The following is a 24,283-nucleotide window of genomic DNA, read 5'->3' on the forward strand; positions in this document are numbered from 1 at the left end:
TGCCGGCAAGATGTAAGTACAGATAGATCTGGATACTGCAAGTTTTGTGTGTGACAGTAACTTTTTAACTTTTAACCAGCACCGGGACAAGGTGCCGCTGATAACGGGAATACACGCACACTCAAAAGCCGCCTCGTAACTAAACGCCTGCCTCTAGCATCCAGGCGACATTATCTGTGGCAGTAGCTGCGTCGTGTACATGTTTACAGGCAGGTGATACGCAGACTCTGCATGCACAGCGATCAGTTCGCTATGTGCTCTGGTGAAGGGGTGCACTTGATCAGTTTGTCAAACAACCAAAACAGCCAGCGCTCATTTTCAGGTTGTGGTAGCCGACTGGTGGGGCCTGCTTTGGTTGTTTGATAAATTGATGAAGTGCACCCCTTCACCAGAGCACACTGGGAAGTGATCAAACTCTGTGTACCCAAGAACCCTTAAATCCGACTAAATTATGTAATATCAGACAGACTTTTCTTGTAGATTAGTCATGGAAAATGAGAACCTTGTGAGTTTTCCTTTTGTATCAAGCATCAAAAAAGTTGTAGCATGACGTGTTTGAGTTAATTTGCCTTACTTGACATTGCGCGTCCTGCAATGCAACTATTGCACATGCGCACATCGCGATGTCGATGCTGAAATGATATATCGTGCAGCCCTAATTCTGTCTATTTGAAGTTGCCCTGATGACTGTATGTTATTAGGTTTACATGTGGGTTTTTCTCTGTCTCTCTCTCTTTCAGCAAACATGCATGCATATGCACATGCTTATATATCCACACACTTTCAGTAGTGTTTTTCACAAAAATAGACTACACTAATGCTGTGGTTTCTTGTCACTTCCAGTTGGGTGCAGAACTTTGGAAACGAGGGCCTGGCCCTGCTGCTGACCCTGCTGAGGAGACTACAGGACGAGAGAGACGAGTATCCGTAAGCCACTTCAACCCCAGCAAAACCAATGGTACATTCCAACAGTTTGCTTTTAATGGCTTTCTGTGTCTAAAGTCTTCTCTCTCTTCCTGACCCAGCAACATGGGAGTGAAATGTCAACACGAGATCATTCGCTGCCTTAAAGCCTTCATGAACAACAAGGTAAGACGCTTGACTGTTTATTACTTCCATCGAAACACTGCATGTGACACAGGAGTTGTTTTTCTGAAGGGTAGTGATGTAAAAGGTCTGTGTCACAAACGTGGACAAAGCCAAGTTTTTAACAATAAAAACATGTTCAAGGAAGATTTCCTTTGAAAGAAATGTGTCAGAAAACATCTGCCATGATTCCTTCCCTTTTTCTCTTGGTTGTTGTGTAGCAACTCTTCCAGTAGAGGGCATCATACACTGAATTTAGCCATAGTGGCAGCTCATGTCAATGTGGGGTGGATTTGGTCCCTGTTAACTTTTTGGAATTAATTTAGGTAATGTGCATTTAGTTAATACTCATGACTGACTGTAGTTAACAACTAGAAATGTCTTTTGAACACATGTCAATAAATTGTTGTCAGTAATGATATGGTTGCGCCCATGAGAGACAGCGAGCTACACCGTTCTGAATCACTAAGGTCATTATCATGAAAGCTAAAAACAGTTTCAGATAAACACAAATCCAAAAAAGAAAAACAATTTAAATTACAGTCTGAAAAATATAGTAATAGTAAGCTTAATTGCAAAATGTAGTTTATTTCAAAAGCATACAGACCTTTATTTTCAAAAGCACAATAACCTTAACCTTTTAGTCTACACTTTATTAGTGAGCATTAGGTTTATTAGCCAATTAGTCAATATTAGATTCAGTCAGTGTTAGATTATTGGCTAATTTTAGTAGTAGATTTAGTAATGAAGATTTATTAAACACGGAACCTCTGAATCCACAACTATAAAACCAACCTGTAGTGTTCATGCCCAATATAGCTGATAAACAAGCACGTAGCCTGTGCTCCATTGTGGGGATCAAAAAAATGCTGGCCAGTGCTAAATCATTATACAGCTCAATTTTTCCCAAAAGAAAATTAAGTTATTTTTAAGATGTAAATATTTTGCCATGACCCTGGCCTTGGGAAGCCCTTTCTAATAAAGGTCTTCACGGGTCTACCTGGACCCTAGGATCCGAGACCCGACCCGGGACCCGTACGGGTTTGGGTCCACGTTTTATTATGGTCAATCAGGTCCGGGTCGGGTCCCATTCTATTACCGCGGGTCCCGGGTCTGTTTATCATTATGTGTAATACCCGAGTGGATCCGAGAAGACCCGTGATCAGCGCTGATCACGTGACGAGACGAGAAACGCATGGAAGCGTTGTGTAACTTGCGTGATGATTAGGATGACCATTAGGATCAGATTACATGAGTGAAAATAAGGTGAAAAAAACGTTGAGCAGCGCCAGCGAGTTGGAACAGAGGAAAGGCGCAAGATGGATACCTTCTTCACTGAGGTGAAAAATAAGCTAAATGAATATAAAGAGGTCAAACCTAGCGGCACCTCTTCTGTTGTAGGCTATTGTAGCCTATTGTAGCTACATAGCTGCTAGATTCCATTATGGAGTCCCACTGTCATCTACTGGACAAACTGTAGAACGGCACAACTTGGCAAGTCTTTCTGTTATTTTGATCTCCTTTTATTAGGCTACCATATGTTGTAGCCTATCTGACATGATAATTGTTTTTAGCAGTAGCACAGCATTTTTAGTAGCAATTTTAATTACCGGGTTTGTCGGGTCCATAAAAGCCGATCCTCTCTCCTCTCGGACATGCACCGGGTCAGGTCTGTAATATCTCGGGCAAAAAATTATCGGGTCCAATCGGATCTCGGAACGAATTTCCCGGCTCCATTAGGGTTCGGGTCCGTCATTTTGGACCCCGTGAAGACCTCTACTTCCTAGCTCTGCTATAGAAAAGGAACCATAAAGGCCTTAACCTCATTCAGCTTCCTCTCTTCCTCCCTCCCTCCCTCTCCCCTGCAGTACGGTCTGAAAGCCATGCTGGAGTCAGAAGATGGGATTCCTCTGCTGGTCAGAGCCATCAACCCCAGGGTGCCTCACATGATGGTGGACGCCGTCAAGCTGCTCTCTGCCATCTCCATCCTGGAACATCCCGAGAACCTGTGAGTATTCGTGAAAGGGGAACACCAATTAGTTTGATAAGTTACAGTTCTCATAGCCTTGGACATTCAACTCTGTCCCAAAGCGAAAACCCAGAGAGTCAAGAATCTAATGTGCAATGTACAGCGTGGAGCTGCTCCATTGACAATGAACTGCAACCTGATGTTATGGCTTCATAGAGTGTTTTCCCTCAACTTGTAACATAGTACATTCTGACATACATGGTACATGGTACAAGGACAACAGGACCTCACACACAGTGCAGGACAGTGTGTAACAGGACAGTGTGAAACATGCCAGCCAGTAATCTAGACATATCAGTCTGCGTATACATGGCATGTAGAATGGTTGCAGCTGTAACCACAGACATGAGTGACCAGTAATGCTTTTGCACAGTGTGCCATGAGGAACTTATACTGAAATTGAGATTGTGATGCAAGAGTCACCCTGGCTTGTGTAAAACTTTGTGTAAAATCACTTGAGGGATAAGAAATAGCAGGGTCATAAATAGTAGTAAGGTGTGTGGACATGTCTACTGAATGGTGAGGAGATGTGTGGTAGTGGGGTGGGTGTGGTGGGATATGGGGGGCAGGGGGATTAAGGTTAAGTAAGGTGACAGCTCTAGGGATGAAGCTGTTGAGGGGACAGAGTGGTCTCGGTGTTAGTCGATCGGTGCCGTCTCCCAGAGGAGAGTTTTTGGGACAGATGGTTGTCTGGGTGAGCAGTCTTAACCTTGATATCATGCAGGTAAGAGCCATTGACCTGCTCATTTGTCCTTGGAAACAGAAGGAGGCACAGCTAATACTCGACTGTAATGGATGATGTGAGGATGCTTTCAATAGCGGGCAGAACAAATCCATCACTCTAATTTCTGGAAGTATATGGCAGTAGTTAATGTTCACAAATATAGATCATATGAAAAAATATATGTTTGACTAATAAAATTATGGCATTCCTCAGTAATATAACACTTGAATGGATATTAAGTTATCCCTGTGTGTTTCACTGTATACAGTACTATGCAAAAGTCTTAGGCATATGTCAAAGAAATCCATAAAGCGAAGATGCTTTCAAAACTAATGAAATTAAAAGTTTCTGAATATCAGAAATTTATAATAAACAGCAGTCTACTGACACACTAATGCAGAAAGTATTGCACAGTATTGTATATGGACACATAAAGGACATATTTTGTTCATTGTTTAAAGGAAAATACTGCTGTCAGGGAGTTTTCTGCTCATGTGTCATTTCTCTGCTACTTCAGACCTATTTAGACTATTGTTCCATATATATAGCAATTTGTGAGAAAAGTTACTTTCTGCAATGTATAGTTTCCTTTTAGTTTGAAACTCCATCAAATATGCCACTGACAGACATTTTAATCAGAAGTTGTGTGTTTTATGTGCATTTTAAATGAGGTGCATCACTCTGTGTTTTGTGCAGTCATGAGCGTGTTCTGGAGGCCATCACAGAGGAGGCGGAGAGACGGGACATCGAGAGGTTTCAGCCTCTACTTTCTGGCATGAACAAACCCAACATTGCTCTCAAGGTACACACACAGAAACACACACATACATTCCCAAGCATATAAATTACCCATGGATGCTTTTGTTTGGCACCTATTTGACACCCGATTGCATTTCATGAACAGGTCTACTTGATATAATCTGCAATGTGAAAGACATTGCATATAGATTTTGTGGCCTTACAGTACTCTGCAACGCTTTATTTATTAGGTAAAATCTGACCAGTTAGTCTGAAATGTGAAGCTTGTATGTTTGGCAGGGTGGCTGCATGCAGCTGATCAACGCCTTGATCAGCCGGGGAGAGGAGCTGGACTTCAGAATCCACATCCGCTCTGAACTGCTAAGACTGGGACTCAGAGACCTGCTGACGGTAGGGAAAACTCACTCGCTCACTTGCTCTCTCTCTCTCTCTCACTCTCTCTCTCTCTCTCTCTCTCTCTCTCTCTCTCTCTCTCTCTCTCTCTCTCTCTCTCTCTTGCTCTCTCTCTCTCTCTCTCTCTCTCTCTCTCTCTCTCTTGCTCTCTCTCTCTCGATCTCTTGATCTCACTCCCTCTCCCTGACTGACTGACATCTCGCCAACAACACATACACACGCACACACACACACACACTCAGTCTACCTTTTCAGTCTCTCTCTCTTACTCTTGATGTCTCTCACTCTTGATGTCTCTCTCTTGCTGATTGGCAGACACAGACTCATACACACATGCACACACACACACCCGCACTCAAACTTTGTCTCGACTGTCCAAACTCAAGACGTTTGATTGTCACACTCTTCCTGCCATTCTCCCCCTTGCCTTTTCATCTCTCCACCTCCCTCCCATCAATCCCCCTGCAGGAGGTGAGGACGATAGAGAATGAGGAGCTGAGGGTGCAGCTCAGCGTGTTTGATGATCAGGCTGAAGACGACTCCGAGGAGCTCAAAGCGCGTCTCGATGACATCCGCATTGAGATGGAATATCCTTCCACTTGGCAAAACAGTCCCTCTGGGGAAGTCAAGAATTGTTGCATTAACATTAATCTTTACAGGTCTACTTTTTGACCTTCCATTGAGAAACATGACACATTGTTATTGCATTATTATAAAGATGCAATATTTCAAGCCACAGTCTTGATGTATTTTGACTAAAGTCATTGTGTGTTCAGGGGGGCAAAGCAGGTATTTCCACACCAATTCATTCAAAGCAGCAGTTGACTCTATTGCCCACTTGCATTGACATGCATCTCATAGTCAGATAGTATCCAGATATGAATTATCTGCATTTAATTTGCACCCCGCATTAAAAATTAGTCAACTATCCATGTAGAATCAGATTGGTCTTTTTCTCACAAAGCATATAAATATGTGATGTACTGGTGATGCATATACATATGCATCACCAGCCTGACAAGTTCCGCAAATAATGAATCTAATACTTTATAAACATCATCTTGCGAGCTCTAGGGAGGTTGTAACACTGCATGGACTTTTTTAAATTCAAAATTTGTCTTTGCCAATTAGCATACCACAGGCATCAGCTAGTCATCTGTGTTTCAGTGCTGTTAAGCAAGCTGCAACCCACAGGTGGACTTTATTGTTATTCTTCTGCAAGTCTGAATCATCTTTTTTTTATCATAAAAGGGCAAATACACAACAACAACAGAAACTACTTACGTGAGGGTTTATTTCTGCTTATGCTGTTGTATATGGATTGGAAATGTTGCTGCATTACACTTTCGTACAGTATGTGCGACCAAATGCGTCTCTGACCACCTCCTGAAGTGGTTGGGACAGCCGAACTGACTTGAGTGCATTTACACCTGTATTATTTCTACAGTTATTGTCTATCCTGATAAAACCTGAATGTCCAAGATACACGTTTAAAGGGAGGTATATTATGCCAATACTGGTATTGAGGATCTTGAAGGTTCTCTTTCATCTTTGTCACAGAAAGTGTGCCATTTTTGACTTTTAATGTGATATTCAGGATAGCTGATTTTTGCATAACTGGAAAGTCACCCTTACTGTATCAGTGTACTTTTAAAATCTGCCTAAAGAGGAAGTTGAATAGACAAACTACTGTAATTCTCCTTGTTTTTTTTGGCATGCAGTTACAACTTTCAACACCAGGTGTCTCAAGGGTGCACAATATGGTGGAGTTATTTTTTTCTCAGTGCAATATCTGCTGCTTACACATGTGACCAGCACTGAGATAGTGTAACAGAACAGGTCTAATTAATCCAGAAAAGTCAACATTATAAGAGCAATGTCTTGGATTTCTTTCCCATTATTGTTCTGATAGAACTGACTAAGGAGTGTTGTGATTACTCTGTATACTAATGTAGAAATGTGGCTTGCCTTTTAAATTACCCCATCCCCCAGTATGAGAGCAAAGACTGCTAAATTGGTATAAGAATATTCAAATTTGTGACTGATGATTTTATGGTGATTATTGACGATGTAGTGTATGGAGTGTTTGACGGTGTCTGACCTCTACTGGCCATGGTTCTTATTGGGCCTTAACACTTGTTGCTGCACTGATGTGAGGGAGGTGTTTGAGATCCTAGTCAACACGGTGAAGGACTCCAAGGCCGAAACCCACCTGCTGTCCCTGTTGCAGCACCTGCTGCTGGTCCGTAATGATTACATGGCCAGGTAGTGTATGCACACACATGCTTACATGTCCTCACTCATTCACACATACAATGCCCATACACATGAACGCACACACTCACTTATACATGCATGTGCCTATGCAAATATTTGTGTCAATTGTCACAGGCAATTTCTTTCGCGTTGCACACACAGTTGTACAAACAAGACCAAAATAGTTTGCCCAGATAGATCGGCTTAGGAAGGAGAACTCGTTTTCTTTTCTTCACCTCCTTCTCTCCATCCACCTCTCCCTCCCCTCATCCCTCCCCTTCATTTCCTGTGTTTGTTTTCCAGCGCACCGTTCCAAAGCTGTGAAATTAATACATGCAAAGAAGTCCAATTCCATTTTAATAGAAATGAGCGCCTTCACCCCTTATCACCAGAAATATGCTAATGTCCCTCCCAAAGCCCTGGGGGGTTTAGCTAGGGAGAAGGAGGAAGAGAGAATGAGTGAAAGACAAGACTGGGGTGGAATAATAGAGGGGACAAGTCAAGAGTCGGAGGGGTGGTGTTGCATAAGCACATGCACGCACGTGCACATGCACACACACATACACCCACTGACACACTCATTCAAGGGCACAAAAAAGGAAAAAATAAGCCTTGCTTAAATCACAAACAGGAAAAACACACACAAAATGTGCAGGCATGCACACAGTTCAGTTGAGATGTCAGTCTTGTCACTGGTCCAGTGTTGTCTTAATAGTGTCAGACAGGCAGGAAATTGTGGTTTCTGTTGAATATTGGGTGTGGGGGGTGAAATAGTTAGGATGGAGGAGATGGGAGGGGCAATGGAGTCTGAAGAGAGGCTAGGAATCATGATAGGTTTACATCCCATGTATCCCAACAGGCTTATACATGGCCATATCTTGCTGCACATACTCCAATCTATAGCCCTATACTCTGGTTTCTCTATCCACCCCCACCCCCCTATCCTTTTACTCTCCTTACCACCTCCCACATCTAATGGCTCTGGCTGAAGTGTTTTACCTCCCTCTCTTCCCTCCTTCCCTTCCTCCTATCCTGCTATCCCCCTCCAGGTGATCCAGTGGAACACAATAGAGCTGGTCTGTAATGGAGTCCACAGAGAGACAGAGGAAGTGAGCGAGCGAGAGAGTGGTAGAAAGTGCAGCTTGGTAATTACAGAAATAGAAAGGCAAGGGTGGGTGGATCATGAGACGATAATGAAAGAAGCAATGGAGACTTGAGGTAAATTGGTAGGTAGATGTAGACAGAGTGAGGGAGGTGGAGGGAGGGGAGGTGGAGGAAATGGAAGGTTAATGTTGGTGTGGGAATGAATGAAAGGGTACATGCTGCTTGGCTCTTTTTATGCCTCCACGCCGGCGGCAGCCGTGGCCGGAGGCATTATGTTTTCGGGTTGTCCGTACGTACGTCCGTTCCATTCTCGTGAACGCGATATCTCAGGAACGCCTTGAGGGAATTTCTTCAAATTTGGCACAAACGTCCACTTGGACTCAAGGATGAACTGATTAGAATATGGTGGTCAAAGGTCAAGGTCACTGTGACCTCACAAAAGACGTTGGCCATAACTAAAGAATCCATACGCTAATTATAACAGCATTTCACACAAATGTCTTCTAATAGGATAAAGTGATGAAGTGATGACATTTTATATCCAAAAGTTCAAAGGTCAACTTCACTGTGAAATCAAAATGTTTTGCTTACCACTGTAGCTGAGAAAACGATCTTGGGTCATTCTACAAAAACGGAAGTGCTGTCACTTACTTTTGCAGACACCAAAATCCTTTAAGTTGACCTAATAATCACATTAATTATATATGTTCAATAAATAAAGACTGTCCTTGCAATGATAAAACAAAGTTTATTGGCGGAGGCATACAACTGCGAGGCGGTTATTTCTAGTTATTATTCCGTCTTGGTTTTGCTGTGTTTCACTCTTACTGCGACACACGCACAGGCATTTGAGAACACATGTGTATGACCACATGCTTACAGTCGTGCACATGCATACTCATGTACTTAAAAGGTTTAATAGAAGCAGTTTGAAATATAGATATGTCTTGTATATTGAAAAGGATTTTACCAGGATTTATATAGGCCTACACCCCCTCCTTGTCTTTAGCTAAGGTGATAATTATGTATGATCAGGCTCATGAAGGGTATAAGATTGAACCTAATATAAATGTATTTTTGACTCCATTTTCCAAAACGACACTAGATGTCTCTCTCGCTCCACGGATAAATCTAAGGGTTAGGAAAAAAAACCTATAAGTGAAGTAAAGGGAAGGAGTGGAACAAGTGTTAGAGAGAGAAAGACAAAGGCAGAGAGAGTAAGAGAGAGAGAGAGAGAGAATAAATAAAGTATTGAGTTTGTGACTGTGGGAGCATCGCACGGGGTCAGGGAATCAGACACCTCCAAAATTGAGTGTCTGTGTGAAACCGGCTTGATCAGACATGTCGGACACACACACACACACTCCCTCACTCACATACTCGCACACAATCAATCTTTGTGACAAGAAACTCAAACTGTCACGCTCACACAGACAACCAATCTCAGTTACAGACAAAGACAAAGTGACAAAGCATGTGCGTTCACACTTTTATCTGGACAAACGCGCTGCCCAGCTGTCTTTCAGTCCCATCCTCTGCTCACATAATGTACCAGATATCTTGTTGATGCAGCCAGACTGATATAGTCACACACATAAATCAATTGATTGTCATTTGTCATTATGTATGCAATATGTATGTTGCCCAGTGACACTCTTTCTGTCTTTATTTCTGTCCCTCTCTCCCACTATCACACACACACTCACCCTCTATCCCTCCTTCCCTTTCTTTCTCTCTCTGTCTCTTAATTCCTCTCCCTGTAAATCCCTCACTCCCTCCGTCCCCTAGGCCTCAATACTACAAGCTGATGGACGAGTGCATCGCTCAGATCGTGCTTCATAGGAATGGAGCTGACCCTGACTTCAAGTGCCGCAACCTTAGCCTGGACATCGAGGGCTTGATAGGTGAGCTGTGAGAGCAGAACATAAAAACGGGCGACTCTTCTCGTCTCTCTCGTAAGTGCGCGTGTTCATCTCTTGACAACCCACTCCAGTAGTATTTATTTGGACTGCAGTGATTGAACTCGAGGGATATACACATTTCATTATCCCCCATGTGTCCAAAGGCAGTTTATATCCATTCAGTGGGTGGGGGGGTGAGGGCAGTCTTATAGAGAACAAGGTTGGATGATTGAAATGCAGAGCCACTCGCATACGCTGTGGTCAGGGTCAGGTCAAGCGCACTCAGAGGGACATACACATACACAGTCATCAACACACCCACACGGTGCCTACAGTTGTCAAGCATGTGCAGTGGCCCAGAAAACACCACAGGGTGGAGCCAGAGAGGGATTGTGTATCAGTGCGGGCTGAAGTGCGCTACAAGTTAGTCAGTGTTGGAATGCTGATAAGAAATGTACGTCAGAAGGATAAAGGCTTTGACAACAGCCTAGTAATCACAGTGTCAGATTGTACAGTGTAGCAGATGAGACGTCTTAGTCCTCTGCCAACTTTTGATACTTTACACACAATGGCAGATTGGTTAGGTGGTAACTTTTTTCAGGCAACGATGGTGAATGTCATGAGCAACACAACTAGAGAACCATACTGTGCGCTCACAACATGGTAGGTTTGAGTCTGACTCATGACAGTAGGGTTCATGAGTCATTAAAGCCCCCGTGTCGGCAAGCGTCCACCGTGCTTGAGCAGGACACTGAATCCCTAGCAGCTCCAGGAGTGCTGTTCTAAACATCACCCTGCGCTCTGACCCCACTGTAGAGGGGGGCAAACTTCTGTATGGGAATCAATAAGGTATCATGACCATTGTTGCGTGTCATTCCCTCTTTCTCTTTCACATCCCCCTGTCACCCTTCACTGTGTACTGTCCAATAAAGCAGAAATGCCACCAAAATGATGACAACAGTGTGTGTGTGGGTGTGTATCTGGACTAGATAATGCTAAATGTGGACTAGACAACACCTGGCTATTGACTACAGTAAACTAAACCAGAGCAGAGTGGAGGTTCAGGGCAAGTCTCAAGAGTTCAATACTCCTTTATGGGCACTCTCTGTTGCTCACTGCAGGAGGCTCTAATTGCACTGCTTCTAAATGCGTCCTGACACACACAAACACACATACACACACACTGGCTGGCTGGCCTCCTTTAAGGCTGCCAGCGTTATTATCGGTGGAAAGCAGCCCAATTCTGCCCTGCATGCATTATTTAGTGTTTTTCTTTGAACTCTGAAATTCTGCGCGCAGTTTTTTTCCCTCCCATAGTGCTCTCTATCCGAAGCTTGTCCCATTTAGCCTCACCACCATGACGGAAGAAGCCCCCCCTCCTCACCCCTGCATTACACATCCAGTAACCGTGTAAACTCATACACAAATGCACACTCTGGAATGATATGCGGGCTACAATATCATCATGAGGTTCTTTCATGTCATCCAGCAAAACCTTCTCCCCTCTTTCCCATAGCTTTCTCTTTTAACTTTGCCTTGCTCACTTGCTTATCTAGATGTATGTTGCATAGTTTCAACTTCTTTCTCCACTGCCAACTGAAGACTCGCACTAGCACATCCCTTCATATGCTGCATATTTCACTTTTCATAATTTAATGTATTCTCTTAATTTTTTATTTTAGCTTTTACATCTCTCCTCTCACCCTCGTCTATCTGTTTCATCCCCCTCTTGGGCATTATGGGTAGCTGTCTTTGATGCCGTCACCCTGTGACATTCACCTCTGTGTCAACCAGCTGTATCACTGCACATGCTCAGTCCACCCTTGGGCCCCCAGCCACCTGTAGGCCCCACAATTACACTGGAGAAGTCTCCCATTGGTCAGTCTGTCTCCCTCATGATGGATCACTCACAGACCCCGCCGACCATTCTGCTTATTTGTCTCCTTCTAGTCTGGCTTTTCTTTCTTCTTTCCCTCCGTACTCAGTCTGAAAAAACAAAGGGATGAAAATGAAGTAGTAAAATAAAGTGGTGCGAGATATATTCTGCAAGGAGATAAGGAGATTAGTGTGCTCCCCCCCGAAACACACACACACGCACACACTCCACTACTACGACAGACAAAGGTGTGTGTGTGTCGGCAGCTTGGAGGGTAGTGTTGGTTAGAAGCAGCATGCAACAGATAGCATCCTATTATAATGAGATGCCTCCACCATCGTCTCACGGATCTTGACTTTGAGGAGTGTGATAAGGGAAGAAAAGGTAGACGGATCGAAGGACGCTCGCTGTGTTAGTGTGTGTGTGTGTGCGTACGTGCGTGTGTGCAAACAGCATGTGCCAGACTGAAGGGTGCGATGTCTTCAAGGCCAGACATGAGCAGGTGCGTTGTCTGAAACCCTTATCTTACCCACCCTCCTCCTTCTCTCTTTCTCTCTCCCTCTACCCCACCCCCACCCCCCCTTTTCATCCCCTCTGTCTGTCCACAGACAACATGGTGGACCAGACCAAGGTGGAAACTAGCGAGGCCAAGGCCACTGAGCTGGAGAAGAAGGTGAAATACACACAAACACTCGCTAGCACGCATAGAAAGTCATATGCACACACACACACACACACACACAGAAGAAAAGAGCATCCCGTGCGTTCAGACGCGCACACAAGCAATCACATTCATATGCACACTGGAGAAAATCATGTACTGTAAAAGCTAACACATTCACACACACCCACACACACACCACACACAGACACAGTGGGACCATAATGAGATTCTACGCGACTAGTCTCTGGCTGACATGCGACGGCAAATGAGAAAGGAGGAGGAAGGGGGGAGACGGAGAGAATGAGTACACACACGTCTGACAGCCACCCAACAGACAAATACTCTTACAGGCTAGCAATGAACACACATACACACACATTCACACAAGGGGGTAAATGCCTTGATTGCGGGGGGGCTGCTACCCTGGTGTTTCTGTCCCATTATAAAAGTGACAGGATAATTGCAAAGAGAGAGCTGAAACTAGCCTCCATCACACACACACGCACACATACTCTCACACACACACACGTGGAATCATATCCATTGAACACACACGCACATATACACAAGCACGTACTAGATGAACACACTTGGCATCATATTCGTTGACCACACATACACACACACACCATAGTGCTAGTTGTGTATGATGGGGTAATTGCAGCCAGTCTCTTTGGCAGGGATTAGGGATGAGGCTGTCAGGAAGCTGACAGCGAGAGGAAGGGATCTGCTGTCTGCAAATTAAACAGCTGTGTGTGTGTGTGTGTGTGTGTGTGTGTGTGTGTGTGTGTGTGCGCGCATGTATTCATTTGTTTAAATACTCTCATCCTATGTTTGTCAAGTACCCTCGAGAAAGCCTTGAAAATTTATGATTATATTATAAAATTGGGCCTAAAAAGTTTTTTTTCTTTTAAATGGATGGAAGGCTTTAAAAGCAGAGTGAAAAAGTGAGCTTATTTAAGTGCAGTGTGGCATCCTAACTCATTAATTGACACTCAATTGCAGTGTGAATTATACAATGAAACTGAAAGCTCCAGACTGCAGGAAATGGCTCCTACAGGTCTTTGAGATATGGAAACTGCTGCAGCTCCCAGAGGGAGACTAAAGTCGTGCACACACACACACACACACACACACACACACACGGTTGTGCACTCTCATATTCGTGTAGAACCCTGGTGTTAGGTTAGCTTCTGGATTGAATATTCACTGGGTGGTGCTCAGAATTTTCTACCTCTTTACAATAATCAGTCTTGGAATGAATGATTTATGAATGATTTGACCTTTGCAGACTTCTCGCCAAACTTTGCTACAGTGGTGCTGCCCCTTCTGAATTTTCAGCACAAATGTATAAATTTTTCAATTTGTAATTCCACCCCTGACTGCTGCTGTATTGGTTTCCCAAGCATTTATTTGGTATGAACAACGCTTGAATGTCAGAGAAAACTGCTTTAAGTCAGTTCCGTCTTATATGATGGTTGATGTCAAGCAACATCATTTGCAGCCCAAAAAAGAGTATAAGCCACTAAACAAAACTTTGAAAGTCATTGAAAAGACCGCCTAAGGCTTTTCAGGATGCCTGAGTAGATGTGGGGATGTTTGTATGTGTATGTGTCAGAGCTTGTGTGCAGTTATACTTGTGTGTTTTGTCTGTCTGTGTGTGTGTGTGCGTACGTCCCTCCACATGTAGAAACCTGTGTGAGAATTTTTGCTCTGCATGCACGCAACTAACTCTGTGTTTGTATTTCTCTGTGTGTCTGTCTCTAATGTTGTCTGTGTGTGTGTGTGTGTGTTAGCTGGACGCAGAGTTGACAGCGCGCCACGAGTTGCAGGTGGAGATGAAGAAGCTGGAAGGGGACTATGAGCAGCGGCTGCAGGACCTGAGCCAAGAGAAGGAGCAGCTGGCCTCCTCCAAGCAGGAGAGAGACAGAGAGAACCAGGGACTACAACAACAGCTAAACACTCTGCAACAGCAGGTACACACACACACACACACACACACACGCGTGCACCTGCGTGGAGCTCAAGGCCCTTTCAATTCAAAGAATTCAAAATGTAAGTGAAAACTGTAATTAATTTGCCAGTGTTACAATGAACTGTCACTGAATACTGTCAGTCATTATTTGTTAAGAGGTTGAATGTGACAACTTTAGGTTTTTCAATATTTGAATTTTCCAAAAAATGTATTTCCTGAATTGATTGAATTGACAGTGTATTGAACCCAGTGCACACACTCCCCAAGTGCAGAGTCAGCCAGCTCAAACCAGAACATGTCCATATATTTTAATCATTGGTTCATGCCTTTATCAGTGTAAAAGCACCAAGACATGAGGACAAAAACAGCAAAGACTGAGTCGAATTACTTAAAAAAGGAGCAGGAAATGATGCCTCCTCCTCTTGGGGTGATGCACACACATACACATGCACACAAAAACACAGAACATTGAGCCAAAGCTGAGAGAAATAAAATATTTCAAGCCTGAAAAAAATAAAATATTGCAGAAGTCTAAACACCAAAAAGTTGTCCAAGATCTATGCACACCCACACAAACACAGAAGCCCCCTGGCCTTAAATGATTTAGCCAACCACTAGCATGGCATGAAAAGAAGGGAAAAAAGATAAAGAGAGAGAGAGAGAGGGAAAAAGCCAAATCCTTAAGAGATTAAGAATCTCCAAGAAAACATGGAGCGAGGGGGAACGGGAGCGTAAAGAGCGACTAAAGTGAGAAGAAAGAAGAAGAAGAAGGGGAAAGGATGGAGATGGGAGGGAGAGAGAGAGAGAAGCAAGAGAAAAGTTACTTTAAGGCCATGATACACATGCAGTGTATGTGCGCATGCACACAGAGGAAAAGACGAGGGGTGTTTAGCTGTCAGTGTCCTGCTGCCACACCAGCTGGACCCTGCCTCACATTGACACCCGAAACCACACGCACACACACACACACCAAGTGACCCAGAACAGTCTGCCTGGATCTTTTTGTGTATGTGTACTCACACAACCACATGAACACGTGTGTGTGTGTGTGTGTGTGTGTGTGTCAGTTAGAGGACTATACATATCCCAAGACGGGCTTGATCCAAAGTGGCTGATGCCAGCAGAATCATCTTTTCACCACACAGAAGCGTGCACACACATACACACTCACACACACACACACACACACGCACACACGCACACACATACACACACACGCACACAACAATTGTCCAAAGTCCCCAGCATCAACAGCCAGCCATCAAAGAGGCTTCTCATCCTGAGATGGCTCACTCTCCCTGTGTTTGAGGCCCTGCCCATCGAAGATTTCTTCACATGTAGAGATCTCTCACTGTCCCCCCGTATGATGCCTCTCCCAGCCCTTCATCTGCCGCCTCTCTAAGAAAGCAAGCCACTGAGGCCCTCTACGTCCGTCATTCTGTCTCCCTCTCAAAGTCAGAGGAAACAACACCAACACTCACTTTCTAGCACTTTATACAGACACTCCTTCACACACATATTCAGAACTACACACTGGTACGCTACACGCTTAGGAACATACACTTCACTATACACGCACAGTAAAACCGCATACATTCAACTCCCCAGTCTTCATTCATGGCCTAGTATTAGCTAGTATTAACTTTGAAGACTTGCAAAGTTTCTTTAGGACTCGTCACCTCACTGATATAAATATAGAACTTTGATTTCAACTCCGCTTCTAATTTAGAAATTTGTCAAATTTTATTTTTCCCTTTGAATTCCTCTGTGGGCTCGATCCCCCTCTCCTGATATAACAGTTTTTTTCTCTCTCCTCCTTGTCCTCCATCGTCTCTCCCTCTCAAAACACAATTCCGCCCACCCTCGATCCCTCTGTCACTCTTCCCTTCTTTGCTCTGCTGTTCTCACTCAAATTCAATTTAATCACTCTATTGGCATGACTGTTTATCAGAAACAATATTGCCAAATCCGTCCACTAAGTGTTAATTTAAAAAAGAAACAACAAACAAACAAACAAAAAAAAGATGTAGTATACAGTAGTACGTAATCATTAATATCTATAATAACATACTGTAGCAGTTCACTGGATCTCTCTCTCTCCCTCTCCTCAGATTGAGAAGCTGTCTAAGGACCTGGAAGAGGCCAAGACCAAAGTTGTCACGGTTACTGTTCCCGTGCCAACAGCTGGGTTGCCGCCCCCTGCGCCCCCTCTCCCCGGCCAAACAGGTGGTATGCCTCCTCCACCTCCGCCCCCGCCCCTACCGGGTCAGACGGGCATGCCCCTTGCCCCGCCCCCGCCTCCCTTCCCGGGGCACGCGTGCCTTACTCCTTACCCTCCCCCCACACTACTGCCAGGCATGCCCTGCCCCCCTCCGCCGCCACCCTTACCAGGTATGCCGGGCCCCCCGCCCCCTCCACCCCCTCCGCCCCTCCCTGGCATGCCAGGACCCCCGCCCCCTCCACCCTTACCCGGGATGGGACCCCCGCCCCCACCTCCGCCCCTGCCCGGAGGTCCTGGTATCCCTCCTCCCCCGCCGGGCCCGGGCATGCCCCCGCCTCCACCCGGCATGGGGGGCTGGGGTGCCCCCGTACCTCCTCCGCTGCCCTTCGGCCTCCAGCCTAAGAAGGAATACAAGCCCGAGGTGCAGCTGAAGAGAGCCAACTGGAGCAGGGTGAGTCGTGAGCCAGATATATCAATGTATCATCAATATTCAGAGCAAAATTAGCAGATATAGACTTGTTGTGGGAAATGGGAAAAGGCTATTTCCATGCGTTGTTCATTCAGATTTAGCTTTTACATTTACCAATACATGGGATGTGATGTAACTATCCCATGTGCTATTGTGGAAGAGCACCTGCAGTATTTAGAAACCTAGCTTGGATGTTAGAGGGAAATAGGTAAGAGCAGGTGTGTCATTTGGGTTACACAGTGGACACTTCCCTTCACATATGTTTGAACTAGGCCCAGGACACCGCAAGATGTCTCAACAGTAAATTCTGGCATCCCAGAACCACACCCAGTCTCAACACTGATCACAACTATACTCACCTACACATAGGTTTATACCTGGTTCACAGCATTACCCAATGATTTCTAAACTCGCTTATGAAAGAATATGGCGATTACAAAAAGCTGTGATTGCAGATTAATTCATTCATTTATATCAATCAACGTCACAATCCTTCATGGATGTATCGCAATCCGCAAGCACTGATTTGATCTGTGGATCACGCCAACACAAAAAAGAAGAACATGAGTGGATTTGATTGTAAATAATTTATAAGTCTGGTTTCATCCAGTATAATTTAGAGTGTGTATGTCTTTCTACAGTACAAGTTATAGAGTTTGATGTAGCCCAGGGTATATGGTTGTGTGTGTGAGTGAGAGACGAAAGTGTGAGACAGAGCTTTAGCAGTGAGATTCTGACCCACAGTGACGTGTGTGTGTGTGTGTGCGCGTGTCTCATGACTATGTGCTTCATGTTCTCCTCCTCCCTCTCATCTGTGATGGTTAAAACATCAAAACGGCCCTCTGTCTCTCTTTAGCCTAAAGCTACTGTTTAATGGCTTCAGTCGACTTCATCAGCATTTAGCCTCTCTCTCTCTCTCTCTCTCTCCCCCCCTCTCTCTCCCCCTCTCTCTCTCCATCTCTGTTGGGCTGGTGAGAGGCCGTTTGACGAGGATGTCACAGAAATTGCTTTTTAATAAGCCTGCTTCTTTTAACTGCACCACTGAAAGATAATTAAATTGCTGCTAGAAAGGACAGCATTCTTTTGTAATTTAAATTAACATTTTTTTTTTTTTGCTCGGTCTCGCCCTCCTTTTTGCGTGCTCTCTCGCTTTCTTTCTTGGTCTTTCAGCCCCCCCCCCCATATCACATTTCCTCTCCCTTCTCTTGCTCTGTCTTTTCCCTCCTCCATCCCTCCTACCCCCCTCCCTCCTCCCTGAGGCTTTGTCCATAATGAAAGGCCTCATATCTATGAAGTTACTACCACTCTTTCTCACTCTCTTTGTTTCACTTTCCCTCTGTCTTTTTCCCCTTGATGAGAAAACCAGTGAGAGAGTAGGAAAAAAAAGCATGCACGCAAAGTTAATTGTGAGTTGTGATTGGAATAGAGAGAGAGTGACAAAGAGAGGGATACAGAGAGAGAGAGCACTAGAGTAAGGGCGAAGAAAGAAAAAAGTGGAATCCTTCTGTGTTTCTTCATCTTTCTGTGTGCGTAGCTCAAGCTGCTTTGTGGTAGAGAGAGAGAGAGGAGGCGAGGATCAGAGAAAATGACTACTTCTGTCCTCCTCTTCCTCTCCTCCTCCTCTTCCTCTCCTTTGTGCCTCCCTCCATCCTCCTCCTCCCCACCCCAGCCCCCACCTCTCCCTATTACAGCCCGGCTGTTCCTTTTATTCTGTCGACTTTCATTGTCTTCCTTCTTTATCTGCTTATCTCATCAGCAACTGCTGGGTGGATGGATGGACCATTTTGGGAAAATTGGTCAGTGAGTAGAGTCGATGATGATGGTTTTCTAACACATACGCCTACATCCCCTCCCTCTCTATCTTCTCCTCTCTGTCTCTTTTACTTTCTCTCTTCCTCTCTCTCTGCATATTGGTATTTCTCCCTCCCAGATTGCAGCTGAGGACCTCTCTGAGACCAGTTTCTGGACCAGGGCCAAAGAGGACCGTTTTGAAAACAATGAGCTCTTTGCCAAACTCACCCTGGCCTTCTCCTCGCAGACCAAGAGTGAGTCTGTGTCCCAGTGTTTTTTTAATACCTACTAACGATTATCAAATTGTGATTCATAATAATGAGCAATATCTTTTTCTTCTCCTCACCTCTCCCTCATCCCTCTCTCTCCCTGACTCCCATGTCCACCCGGCCCCCCTCCTCCTCTTCCTCCTCCTCTGCTTCCATCAGCCTCCAAAGGTAAGAATAGCACACACACGTTTTTAGTTATTTCTTTCACACCTCTTCTCCAACCTTTCTCACCCTTCCCTTTCTCCGCCTGGACGACAGACTGCGCATTTACATTATTCAGCAACACGGTGTCAAAACAGCATCTCACATGAGTCCATGAATAAACCACCCACACCCTCTCTGTGTGTCTGTGTCTGTGTGTGTGTGTGTTTTCATCTCCTGAGCGTGCCCATGACTTGTTGGGTAGAGACTCAGTATCGGGTGAGATGAATTGGGATTCGGGGACAGAGGGAGGGATGGACAAAGGGAAGAGAGGAGGGAGGGGGGGTAAGGAGAAGGTCGCTGATGTCCTTTGACTAGCCACCTGCTGTCCTGGCACAAAGCGCTGACACACACACACACACACACACACACCCACACCTGTCCACCCCTATCACCTTGTCCCAGTGTCACTGAGCCTTCTGCTCTAGCTCCTCCATATTCATATCATAACCAGGACACTGGGAACTCACGGACAAACACGGTGTGAGTGTGTGTATATGATTCCAACCGACCTTCAGATACAATCTCAATACACATGTACACGCACACGCTCTTGCTCACGTCATCTGTCATGTCATATACATAAACAGAAACGCACACACACACACATGGCTGCTGCTAGCTGCCGATGTCAGTGAAATGTCAATGTTGGCAGCTGTCACATCTGCATTCACCTGTATGGCGAGTCGTAACGTCCGCCTGTCATTCCCTGATTTGACCCCCCCTGCCCGCGCGTCCACGCCTCGCCTTTCGATTGGCCGAGACAGCCGCCTGTTCTGGTTGATGTCTAATAACCTTTTCTGAGAGCTGACTGTAAAGACACCCTGGCCTTTTCATAGCCCCACACCTGTCTGCATGCCTGCCTGCCTGCATGGATGTGTGTGTGTGTGTGTGTGTGTGTGTGAGTGAGTGAGTGCGAGACAGAGAGAGAGTAGGTCCAACCTGTGTATGCTACACTGTGTGTGTTGTTGAGTTACCATATGCGTGTTTTGAATGTGTACACGGTTTGGGAGTTTGGAGAGAAACATTCATGGAAGGAGACAGAAATGGGATTTCAGTGAGCTGTTGTGTAAGCGTCTTGTGTGTGTGTGTGTGTGTGTGTGTGTGTGTGTGTGTGTATTTTATTCACATTGTAAGTGTCTATGCTGTGTGTGCGTGTTTGTGTGTATGTGCCCGCGCATGCACACGCGGTCCAATAAGCAGCCAGCTCTGGTTATGCAGATTGACCCTTCCCCTCTCGTCCATCTCTCCACCGCTCACACACACACACACACACCGCTCAAGGCCAGGCATATTCCTCCTGACCTATCCTTTTCCCCATCCCTCACCTCTGGGAGCCCTGCTGCACTCTTCCTCCTCCTCCTGTTCCTTTTCCTCCTCCTCCTCCTCCTCCCCCCTCCCGTTCCTCGTTACTCGGCAAAAGCGAACCGATGCCACACCGAGCCGCCACTGACCCTCCCTGACCCTTCCTCCTCCTCTCCCTCAGCTGGCCAGCAGCACAGCTGGGGTTGCGCGCACACACACACACACACACACACACACACACACACACACACACAGGCACACAGGGGTTGTGTGCCCAGGGCAGGGTCAGGGGTGTTGACCTCTGAGGCTCGGTGGAAGAGCAGAGCGCTGATGGAAGGAGACACACCCTCTGGCTGCACATGGCTCCCGTGGACACCACCCGGCACTCTCACACAGACATTTTATCTTCTGCTTGTTATCTCTGGTTATCTGTACTTTTTTATCTCTATCCCTGGTTATCTATCTCAATCTATTCTCTCTCTCTCTCTCTCTCATTAATGGCTGGGGTCAAGTTTAGTTCAGCCCACTTCTCTCACAAGCTCTTGTCTCTCTCTTTCTCCGTTTCTGACTGCTTAACATTCAGGGTTTTTCCTTACTAATGTTCCCCACCACCCTGGACAAATTGCACAAATGATAATGGGAGCCGTTATTTTTTCTATTCATTTACGTGATATAAAATATCTGTAATCACGTTGAAGATGCATTGCGCTCTAACAAGAGCAGTTTTAAAACCCAGACTGTTTAGGCATCACCATGGAGACCTTCATCAGGCATCAAATTTCTGTCTTGTGTAAGTCTATGTCTTCCTGGTAAACCATTAGCATTTATAGTAACACTATCATAGACTATTTCCTAAATTATGTAGTGTTATTATGGGTGCATTTTGAAATATAGTGATTCTCCATCTGGTCTCACTCTGCGCTTCTGTTCACACACAGACCCACTCTTCCCTCACACATACAGATGTTCTGCAGCCTATCTGATAAAATTGTATTGCAACTTCAAGCCTACTTGGCTATAAGTTGCAATTAACAGGTGTTCACCTTACTTGATCTCCTTCCAGTTTAGCTTTCTTTCTCTCAGAGAGTCAAGACTGTCATCTTTTTGCCTCTGATCTTAACTTGCCTAGCTAACTACCATGGCAACCAAGGCCACTGGGACAGCAGAGTGCTGCTGTGCATCTTATTCACCAGGAGGGAAGTACAGAGCTGAGCTGTCATTATGGGGTGATTCTGGAGTAAGGGACACGATGACTAATATCAAACTGGAGAAAAGTTTCACCAATTTCACCAATCATAAATATACAAATTACAGCCAGTCAAAAAATGTAATTGGGTTTGGCCTATTAAAGATGCAGACTGCCAGGTTTTAAAAAGTTAAGGCACCACCTCTGGGAGGTGTTTGTTTGGGCAAATTATTTCAGACAGTCTGGCAGGCTGATTATCTCTGGGCGGTCCAATCTAGCTATACACAAGTTGTGCATCTTTGATAAAACCCAATAAGATATTTTAAGATTCAAGAAATTTTTACTGATGTCTTTACCCATGCAACACCTTCTGGAAGGTGTGGTTATGGTAGTTTGGGGTAATTATAACATTTTAGAGATATTTCAATGTCCTAAAATATGAAGCAGTGCATTTTTAATAAGACTGCATACTGAGTTTGGTTATTTGAACTAAGCTTTTGAATGGGGTGGAACTGATGCCCAGTTCTAGATAACAGCAAGCTGTTACACACTGTACATTGGAGCTTAGATGACATAAACCAGTCTTATCTAAATCTCCATCCAATGCATTCATCAGAATTCATTAGTATGTAACTAGCCAAATTCCACTGCGGTATTTGTTAATTAGCTTTTTTTTCTCGGCCAAGAGAAAACCTGCAATTATACTGCCACCATCTTTCCATGAGACTTTCTCACAGCCATGTCTCTGCATTTTGGTGAAGATGAAGATGGCAGTTTTTTATCTGCCATCCTCGTCTTCATATATCTTCAATACAAATTACCCTGACTTGTGGTTATCCCTGTACCTTTCCCTGTCCCTTTCTATGCAAATTTTCCATGTTGTCGTCCTTTGCTATTTTGAGAGCTTAGAATCAGAGACCTGATGTGCCTGTGGTTGTAAACAGCCTGGTTGTTTGGATGAGCATATATGTGTGGTTGTAAAGCATAAGATGTTTCAGGCAGCAAGCTTATCCTCACATTCTCCCTTAAGCTACTGGCTCTTAATTCCTCTCTTTGAAGCGCCTGTGTCCATTTCCTACTCTTTTTAATATTTGTCTTCCTCTCTCCTTCATCATTCTCTCTCTCGCTCTCTCTTTTTTCTGTGATTTTGGACTTTTTTTTTGTTTTCTAGTCCTGCACTGTGTTTTTGTTACTTTTTGAGGCTCTGTGTTTGATAGCAGGTGGCTTTTGATGTCTGCACCTCAGATAGCCCAATTAGCAAGAGAATGAGAGAGAGGAGAGGGAGAGATGGAGGCATGAGGAAGAGAGAGAGAAAAAAATAAAAGAGTGATGAGCAGAGGAAAAGGCTAGGGCTAGGGGGAGCGGTGGTGATTAATTTGGTTTGTGAGAGAAAAGGAGAGAAAAGGGCCAGGAGCATATATGATTATTAATCCTCATAATGGGAGGATCATTTTCATATCCCAATTCTCCTGCCTTCACCCCCTCCCCTCTTCTCTGTCTCTGTCTTCCTGTATTGTATTGTAATATGGCGACCTGGTTTCTCTTTTGGTGGAGATCCCCCACCCCAATGAGGGACTTGCTTAGGGATACTGTCCGCTGTGTATCGCTATATAAACACACAAACACACATACACACACACCAGCATCTTCCTAAATCACATCCGCTGCTCCTGCAGTTTTTACGTATACAGTACAGACAACTTTATTGCCAATACAGTGTGTCCGTATGCTGGTGTATGCACGCAAGAGTGTGGGTGGGTGATCTCACCCACATTTACAAACCAATTATAATAAGCCTTTTGATCTCCCTGTGTTCTGAAGAAATCAATTTCCTTCTCTGTAGGCAGGTGTGTGTGTGTATTTGTGTTGCTGTGTGAGTTTCCTCTTAGGCCTATTTCTGCCTTAATGAGCCACCAACCAGCAAGCAAGTACCTACTCTGTGTGTGTGTGTGTGTGTGTGTGTGTGTGTGTGTGTGTGCGCGCCTGCCTGTGTACGTGTCTAAGACTGTAGACCCATCAGTAAAAGCAATGAGTGTTATCATTTATAAGCAAGAAATGACCAAGAGGCATGGGG

At 44.8% G+C, this 24,283-nt stretch overlaps 1 protein-coding gene across 1 annotated transcript in view; it reads left to right on the top strand.

Annotated features, from left to right (window-relative positions):
• The first annotated feature begins 430 nt into the window (after positions 1-430).
• Positions 431-24,283, top strand: part of LOC139649901 (protein diaphanous homolog 1-like) — a 76,237-nt gene continuing 52,384 nt past the window's right edge. Inside the window, exons 1-13 of the mRNA XM_071526410.1 lie at positions 431-927; positions 1,026-1,089; positions 2,955-3,094; positions 4,536-4,641; positions 4,878-4,988; positions 5,460-5,578; positions 7,140-7,256; positions 10,140-10,255; positions 12,737-12,801; positions 14,589-14,768; positions 16,879-17,439; positions 19,388-19,502; positions 19,677-19,685. Of these exons, the coding sequence (XP_071382511.1) occupies positions 818-927; positions 1,026-1,089; positions 2,955-3,094; positions 4,536-4,641; positions 4,878-4,988; positions 5,460-5,578; positions 7,140-7,256; positions 10,140-10,255; positions 12,737-12,801; positions 14,589-14,768; positions 16,879-17,439; positions 19,388-19,502; positions 19,677-19,685 (1,813 nt within the window). The 5' untranslated portion in view covers positions 431-817. The remainder of the gene's footprint in view (positions 928-1,025; positions 1,090-2,954; positions 3,095-4,535; positions 4,642-4,877; positions 4,989-5,459; positions 5,579-7,139; positions 7,257-10,139; positions 10,256-12,736; positions 12,802-14,588; positions 14,769-16,878; positions 17,440-19,387; positions 19,503-19,676; positions 19,686-24,283) is intronic.

This window comes from Centroberyx affinis, unplaced genomic scaffold (assembly GCF_046629955.1).
Source record: "Centroberyx affinis isolate AG114_WGS23_722 - 3 ecotype Tasmania unplaced genomic scaffold, CSIRO-AGI_Caff_v1 ptg001411l_1, whole genome shotgun sequence".
In the NCBI taxonomy this organism is placed as follows: domain Eukaryota; kingdom Metazoa; phylum Chordata; class Actinopteri; order Beryciformes; family Berycidae; genus Centroberyx; species Centroberyx affinis.